The sequence below is a fragment of the Limulus polyphemus genome, unplaced genomic scaffold (genome assembly GCF_000517525.1).
Source record: "Limulus polyphemus unplaced genomic scaffold, Limulus_polyphemus-2.1.2 Scaffold34, whole genome shotgun sequence".
Lineage (NCBI taxonomy): Eukaryota > Metazoa > Arthropoda > Merostomata > Xiphosura > Limulidae > Limulus > Limulus polyphemus.
Genome location: NW_013665644.1, coordinates 802,445 through 811,519, shown reverse-complemented (window position 1 = coordinate 811,519; position 9,075 = coordinate 802,445). Strand labels below are relative to the sequence as shown.

The following is a 9,075-nucleotide window of genomic DNA, read 5'->3' as shown; positions in this document are numbered from 1 at the left end:
TTTTCATGGTAACAATAATATAAACTTAACATAACGCTACTTAGTCAATTTATATTAAATTCTCTATATAATTTTGGTGTACTTGTTTATGAACAGCGTATTGGCTTTAAAGTTTTTGTACTCCTTTACAGGTATATTGTGATATGAAACAATATATTCGCAAAAACGTAGCTCTCCAGCAACACCGATAGAGACGCCAACTGTGTTTTTTCCAGTTTTTGATTTTTACTTTTTAACTGTTTTTATTGCCAAGTGAGAGAATAAAATAATTTATTCAAAAAACATTTTCAGATTCAGCTTTATATTCCAGTGAAAGTGAAAGCTGTGTCTTTAAACTGCTTACGTTTTTTTTTAATGTTTCTACTATTTTTTAAAAAGTGGATGACGTTTAAGATGCCATATTGAAACTTCCTTTAGAAAGAAGAAAGACTAACATAGAGCCTCGACTGTCATCTAAGAACCCTAAAAGGGGAGATGTAAGAAATGTCCGAAACACTTAAACAAAATTGAATTTATCTTTCAACCTTTTAAATACATCAGTAAAGCGTGAAATACAAGTATACACGTAGAAATTTCTTATTATCACTAATATAGAATGTTATAAAATTACTATTGGAAAACTTATTGTTATTTATTTCATATTACATCGTTCGAATTCTTGTGAATTATCGAGCAAGCTTACAAGTTAGTTAATAATACTGTCAGCAGATGGCAAAGCCGTATAACTGCACTAATTGTAGGATATATAGGTACATCTTGAACTCTTTATTTGTATGCTGTTGACACTAGCAGCAAATTAGCTAGTGAAAATATACGAGTTAATATTACTTTATAAATTGGACATGGCACTAAAAGGGTATGTAAATTAAAATAGCGGACAATGGACAAAATGTAAGATACTGTAAGTAATATAACAACAATGTAACAAGGGTTATTACCTAGGATTCAATAAGAGTGCAAACAAAATAACAATTCCTGAGAGGGAGGAAGAGGTCAACGCTGAACCTGACCATCCCTGGTCCAAAACATGGACCGAATCCAGATTAAGAGGAAGTTACACAGGATCTTTCGTTTTATAATTCTCCTTCAGTTAGTTTCAAGTATCAAGATATATTAATATAATCAGTAATGCTATTGTGATAAAAAAAATTAAAAAGCTATAAAGGTTTGTTAAAGGTTAAATTTATAAAGAAATAAAAATGAAACGTAGCTAATTTAACGAGTTTTATCGTAATTTCACGAAAGACTAAAAATTTGTAATAATATATTTCATTTTAGACATAAGGTGCTCAGATTCGGACAAAGTCCAAAGTTTTACTGCCCAGCTTTCACTTCCTTCTGGTTTTAAGACTGCACCGATGTTCAACAATGTCCCAGCATTGAACCCTTCTCGTTCGTCTGAGTGTGGGATTTTTCAGAATTCACCCAACTCTAATCGTTACACACTTGAAATAACCAATTTTGACAAATGTGGAGTTGAACGCCAGACTGGACAAGACGGCAAAGTAAGACTTGTAGTACTTCTGGTTTTATCTATGTAATTAGTTCATGAACAAACAGTTGACACTGGGAGAATTGATTCTCTATAAACTTGGCACTAGGATAATTTTTTAAAATATAAACACGTCACTGGAAGGGTTGTTTATCTATAAACTTGGCATTGAGAGAGTTGGTTATCTATAAATCTGTCATTGAGAGAGCTGGTTATCTATAAACACGTCACTGAGATAGTTGATTATCTATAAACACGTCACTGAGATAGCTGGTTATCTATAAACACGTCACTGGAAGGGTTGATTATCTATAAACTTGGCACTGAGAGAGTTGGTTATCTATAAACACGTCACTGAGATAGTTGGTTATCTATAAACACGTCACTGGAAGGGTTGATTATCTATAAACTTGGCACTGAGAGAGTTGGTTATTTATAAACACATCACTGAGAGAGTTGGTTATCTATAAATCTGTCACTGGGAAATCTGTTTATTTATAAGCATGTCGTGAGAGATTGTTTTATTTATAAACACGTCATTGTGTAACTTGTTTACTTACAAACATATTAGTCGGAGAGTATTTTTAACTATAAACATATCATGGAAGAGTGTTTTTTATCTATAAACATATCACTTGGAGATTTGCCTATCTATAAACATGGCTCTGGTAGAGTTGTTTATCTAGAAACATGCTACTTGGAAAGTTTTTATCTATACGTGTGGTATTAAAAGTCAGTATAATAGATACTTGCTTTTAAATCACTTTATCGTTTAACTTGCCCCCCAGTGGCACAGCGGTATGTCTGCGGACTTACAACGCTAGAAACCGGGTTTCGATACCCGTGGTGGGCAGAGCACAGATAGCCTTTGTGTAGCTTTGTGCATAATTAAAAACAAAACAAATAAACAATCGTTTAACTTTATTTTTTATATTATTCTGCCCCTTTAACTTTTTCTTGACTCATTTTCTATTTTTTATTTTTAAATTAGCTCCTAATTGCTTACTTTTTACTAATTCAGTTCCTAATTTTTAGTTTCATATCTTTGATTTTTTCATTTTCATATATTTCCTGTTTTATTTCTTTCGATTTCTTTCTAATCTTTTATATTTTGTTCTTTTCTTACCTTTCTTATTGGTTTAATGCTAAAATTTTAATCGATTAGCAAATTATTATATGTTTTTCTATTTTTCATTGGAGTAGTTCCTTTTTAAATATTTGTTCAGCAATTTGTACAACTTTCTTGCTAATTTATTTAGTTTTACTCACACAAATACTATTTTAGTTTTTCATTTTTCCAATTTTTTTGTTTATTAATTTAATTACTGTCATTCTATTAATATTAATTTTATTCCTATTCTTTCACATATTTTATTGTTTTCAGGAGTGGCTATCTATTACTGTCAGATTTCCTTTCATTGCGGGGTTGAGAATGGCTGAAGACGAATACATCATGGTTATGTGCCGGCCTCAAGAAAAGACAATCTCCAAAAATAAAGCTTTAGATTTACGTGGAAACTTGTAAGTTTATAGCTCTATTGGTCTGATATTTCACCCGGGTAACACACAAAATATCATTCAAATTCGCAGGATATACATATATTTTCAAAATTTGAATTTGTTTTTTACAACTGCTAATTTCGAATAATTATTAGATTTTCAGGACTTTAAGTTAAAGCAAAAATTCTCTCTTTCTTTCATCTTCAGGTAACAACTGAATGTGTAGTGTATATTCAGTAAAAAAAACGTAAATACAATAGTCTGTAGATGAGGTGACTTGAGGTGCTTGGAGAAACAAAATCAAATACACTCAACGTTCATTTTAAAACTGTGGAATACGCCCTCTTAGATGTTATTTTGAACTTTTATTAGAGATATATAAACAAACCAGCAACTGAGTGTTCGTAGATTTTGTAGAGTAGAATTAAGAATTCAGTTATTATCCATACCTTGGGTTTTTATCATTTATTATATATTGATTTGAAAGTATGTTCCTCGTGTGAGTTTTAAATTCATGGTAAATAATGTATTCTAATTGTTTTGAAACAAATGCATCAAAGAGCTGTTAAGAAATATAACTTATAACATTAACTAAAAAGTTTTTTAGAAAATGAATCTTGAAAAAGTGGCTTTTCAAAAATGAAATTCCATTGTGAATGAAAGTTTCCAATACTTATTTTTTCAGAAAGATACTTTATATTATTTATAAATAGTTAATCCTTTCCATTTTAGATTCATAACGAAATATTGTTTTTTTAATCATATTTTAGAAATATAATGTTTTTTGAAATGTCAAATTATTATATAAGTAAAAGATATAGAAGTAGACTCAGTTGTAAAAGGTTAACCACTTTAATTCTGTCTGTAGTTAGTCAATGAAATGATAAACCAATTTAAATAATACGTTTTTTTAAATACATGAAATAAAAAATGCCCATTAAAAGGTGTTGAAATCTAGTTCAGATGAACTTCGCTAGATAGCGAGTAATATATAATCACCTGATGTTGGTCAATAATAAGAGATGTTATACTTGTACAGCAAGAATAAACAGCGCCATATCACTTCCATAATGTAGCTCTACAACTCTTAATCTCGTATTACTGGAATAATTATTTTTCAGTATTTGTTTTGTTGTTAAGGGCAAAGTTACACAATTAATAATAAGTGCTGTACTCACCGTGGTTATCGAAATCCGATCTTTAGCGCTATGAGCCTTGAGAGGTTTTTCTTTCTACACACACACACACACACACACACATATATATATATATATATATAGCAGTTGATAGGGTTGCAGCGATTTACAAGATTATATTTGAAGATGTTATTACTTCAAGCGTAATTGAAATTTATTTGAACCCAAAGTCCCCCCCCCCAGTGGCATAGCGGTATGTCTGCGGACTTACGACGTTAGAAACCGGGTTTCGATCCCCCTGGTGGGTAGAGCACAGATAGCCCATTGTGTAGCTTTGTGCTTAATTACAAACAAACAATTGAACCCAAACATTTCGGGCGGTCGTTCTTTCGGTAGCTCAAGTAACAGGAGTTTTTTAAATTAATGAATATGCGTTAAGGATATGGATATACTGTTTTGATTAAACGAATTATATCAATGATATTGAAGAAAGATCAAGAGGCAGAATTTATATATCAATATGATCGAGCAGATTTTATAAAGCTGCAAATAAAACAATAGCAAGACATAACTGAGAAGTAATTCAAAACGTCAGGATTGTTTATTTTAAGTGCAAAGTGACGCAATAGGCTATCTCCGCTGTGCTCAATGCGGGTATCGAAGCCCGATTTTACCATTAAAAGTTTTTCTGTTGAGTCGCCTGGGGGTTGACATGTAAGGAAGGCAGGTATTAAGTAATTTGATGACAAACAAGATTATCATTCGGTATTATGATTTCTATAGGTGCTTCAAAATTCAGTGAAAATAATAACATAACCGTTTAATATCCTTCTCTTCTTGTCCAGAGAAAGTCAGTCTAAAACAGTCTTCTCCAATGGTCCTCAAGACTTTGAATGCCGAATTTCTTTGTTTTCTCGACCATTTGGTAGTGGAATGTTCATGGAGGAGCTCGCTCCAGGAAACACAGTACAGATTGGTCAAGACGTACAACTTCGTGGGATTGTAAGAGATGGGGACGGTTAGTAGCTTTACTTCTTCCAAACATCAAAAAATAATAATTTCAAAGTTGGCAGATTTACATCTGTTGATGAGGTCTGGAAATAAAACAGTAGAGGTGAACAAATTTTACAAGTTTTAGGCACTTTTTCAAGCAAAATAAAGTTTAAAGTAATCACGTAGTTGAATAAATATCTGACTTAAAAATGCTAAAAAGTTATAGATATATTTTAAATGTTAATTGCCGATTAAAAGTTTTTATTCCTTCATTTCAAAACCCGATTTTTGGACCGATTTATTATAGACAGGCTTGCGTACTTCATTAAAATATGTTTACTTAACTTAATATTCTCTTTTGTATATTAACCTGATTACACGACTTCTACAACTATAAATACATTTCATACATTTTATAAAATTAGAGTTTTTCAACGAAAGCAGTAACTGGTCACAATACGTTGTTAGGGGGATTGTGGAAAACGTTGTATATACATAGTTATACTGACATTACGTTGTTGAGCGAACATTAAATTTACGATAGTAATTGAAGCTACAAGCTAGTATTTATGTGTTCCTTAAGTAAAGTATACTCTATTCTTTCTTCAGTGATGTCCTTCGGTGAGTCTACGATAAGTTTAAAGACTTACAACGCTAATATCTGGGTTTTGATTCTCTCCGATGGATATCCCATTGATTAGCGTTGCGCTAAAACAACAACAACAAACAAATTTTCAGTAGTACTTTAATTAAAATCATTATTTAGAATCATAGAATAGTTATTATATCTAGCTTTGTTGTTCTTTATTTTTATCTACAGAATTTAAAAAGTAACGTGTGTCGGAAGTTTTTAAACTTTATTTAACTATGCAAAAATGAAATTCGGAGTAGATAAGTACGGACGACATCTCCATATGCGTAAGAGAGAGGTGGGTATAATTAGAAAGTATTATGCATCGCAAAGGGAAAGGTATTTGGAAAATAGATCTGACATACCTCAGAGCTCCATCTCAGATAACAGTGTTAATGTGTTAAGGTTTTGTGTATGAATTTCTTCATTTGTTTATAGACACTTAGAGTAACAATAATGTCATCCTGTTGAGAAGGGACCTGGTAGCAATATCACTGACTTTTAATACTTGTCATCAACACCCAAGTTTTGAAAGCGTCCCTAGATCTGGGTCTCTTACTAGATACGTCGATTGGTTTGTCATTTTTGATCAGACCATTTAGCTCAAAGTGCCTTTTCAACTAGAAGTGTTGTGGAATACGTTTAATTCACTTAGCTTTAACCTCGCAGTCATCGAGATGCCCCGCATGACCACCAGATTCGCTCAGAAATCAACTTACCTAACCTCATACGTGAGTGGTATAGGCAGGTAACTTAAATGTTTTAATTACTTTAAATACACACCACTGCTTTTACATTTTATAAACTTTGTTTATAAACCAAAAATGTTTTGTACTCAAAGAACGAGTTTCTTTCTTATTTTGTTGTTATAAATATTATTTTGTATTGTAAGCTTAATATATGGATTTAGAACTAACTCAAATCTCCTAACCTGGTCAAGCTTCTCGAGATAATATTGGGTTTATGGCCGAAAATATATTTAACAGCTGAGAGTACCCAACTGATGAAACAATACATTCTGATCTTTATAAGTAAGAACGTTAGAAAAGCATATTTAATTAGCCATACTTATCATTTTTGATTTAAGCAGGTAGCTTGCGCTAATCTGAAGCTAATATTAAGTAAGCTTTAAGCATGGGGAAACAATAAAAAAATAAGAATTAGATAAAAGTAGATTTTATTTGAAATCGTTACGTAAACAACATAACTGAAAGGGTCGTTTCGATATAGCATCTAAAGTTCGCTTATTATGACTAATTTTATGCGTTTTTCTAATGCTACTTCTAAACAAATTTTATTTGACTGGTTGATAAAAAAATCTAGAGAGTAATAAAAGTTTGTTGTTGTTAAGCAGAAAGCTACACAACAGGCTACCTGTGCTGTGCCCACTGCAGATATCGAAACCAGGTTTTTAGCGTTATTAGCCGTCATACTTACCGCTGAACCACTGGGGGCAAGATAAAAAAAAAGACAGGTAATATGTCAGTAGATTAGCGTTCCAAGGTATCAGTCATTAAAATATACGGCGTATTTAATTTTTATTACAGAAAAATACCTGTAAAGGGGATTTTAGTTTTTCCCTATCCACTCATTGATATTAATATGGCCCCCAAGTGGCACAGCGGTATGGCTGCGGACTTACAAAGCTAGAATCTGGGTTTCGATACCCATGGTGGGCAGAGCACAGACAGCCCATTGTGTATCTTTGTGCTTAATTACAAACAAAGAACAAAGAACAAAAAAATATATTAATATGTACTATTATTTCACAGGTTGGTACTATGCCGTGCTCCGTGACGTAATAGTCCAAAGAATAAAGACTTCGGAGTCTGGTTCCCAGCACTTCTCTCCTTCCACAGTCTTTAACCCTAGTTATAGTTACTCATCAGAAGCACTTGATTTCGGCGTTTCGCAATTCAATCCTAGAACTGATGGAAGCGAGCGAATTCTTGAGAATAAACTGGATCTTTCTCCACAGGGACTCAAAGATGCTTCTCTTCTAACTACTGATATCGCTTTCTTGGTCTTTTCAGATGGGTAATTTTTCAGTTGATAACTTCACAGTTTTCTTAACATATTAAATAAATTTTAAAAGTAGTTTTTTTTTTCATTAAGAAAAGTGTTTACATTTTAGTATTAGATTTACATTATTACTTTTCACTATTTGACTTTAACTTTAAGTTAATCAAACATGTTATTTTGAAGCTAATTAAATGCATTATTTCTGTCCAGATGTCGCAATCCAACTTTTAAAGCTATCGCACCTAATCATCCGTACCGTGATGCGTCAAAACCACTGGAGGTAAACTTTAACTTCAAAGCCTTCATGTTCGACGATATGAAAGATGGGGATGTGCTGCGGATTTCAGCTCGAGTGGTAGCATGTATAGAAGCTACCGATTGCCGCCCGGTAGGTTGTTGTTTTTCTGATGCAAAGTTACATAATTTGCTCTCTGCACTTTGTTCACGGCAGTGAATCCAACCCCAGATTTTAGCTTTGTAATTCCCTAAACTTACCGCTGACCCACTGGAGGACCGTCCGGTACGTAAACAGTGAAAACAAATATTCAGACTGAAAAGTAAATAAACAAACAAAGTGTTAGATAGATAAACAGCATATATATGAATTAAATTAAGTGTCTCACAATGTATCGCTGAACATGAGCTACTAAATGGTTTACTAAAGGTAAAAGTAAGTATGAAATTTTAATCTTCCATAGATCAAATTCCGTGTGTAACTTATCTCTTCAGCTTTCAGCAGGGAGTCTTCTCTGTATAAAAGGCTGGAACAAGCGATCCGCTACAAGTAGTTGATCTAAACTCATTTGTTGACATGACACTGCTTCCTTGCTTCTTTTACCAGTTTTTGTCTTTGTTAAAACTAACTTAGTAGTTTATTGGCTTGTCCTGAGCGTATCTAATTAATTAGACACATGCTTGATGTTTATAAGACTGGATTTTTATGTTTATAGACTAGATAGTTGTAGCTATATTATTTCATTGGTGTAAGCGATAACCATTTTTACAGCTGGATGTTATACACCAACATTTGGTACATAATTACATTCAGTATAACACAAAAGAAATTATCAGTATACTTGTATACGTGATTATACACTGAGTGGTCACAAGTAAATAGACACCTAATTTTTCGTCATTTAACTGATTTATGCTAACTAATTTGTGTTTACAGAGCACTATATAAAAGAAAATGGTCCACACACTAATTATCTTGTGCTACAACATGCCTAGAACTCAAAGTTCTGTCGAATTGTCAGATTTTGTTAGAGGAAGGATAGTTGGTCAAGCAGATGGTGGGATAA

At 32.6% G+C, this 9,075-nt stretch overlaps 1 protein-coding gene across 1 annotated transcript in view; it reads left to right on the top strand.

Annotated features, from left to right (window-relative positions):
* Positions 1-9,075, top strand: part of LOC106460564 — a 19,673-nt gene that overhangs the window by 5,866 nt on the left and 4,732 nt on the right. The window contains exons 4-8 of the mRNA XM_022387671.1: positions 1,279-1,505; positions 2,877-3,013; positions 4,974-5,146; positions 7,525-7,789; positions 7,985-8,162. Of these exons, the coding sequence (XP_022243379.1) occupies positions 1,279-1,505; positions 2,877-3,013; positions 4,974-5,146; positions 7,525-7,789; positions 7,985-8,162 (980 nt within the window). The remainder of the gene's footprint in view (positions 1-1,278; positions 1,506-2,876; positions 3,014-4,973; positions 5,147-7,524; positions 7,790-7,984; positions 8,163-9,075) is intronic.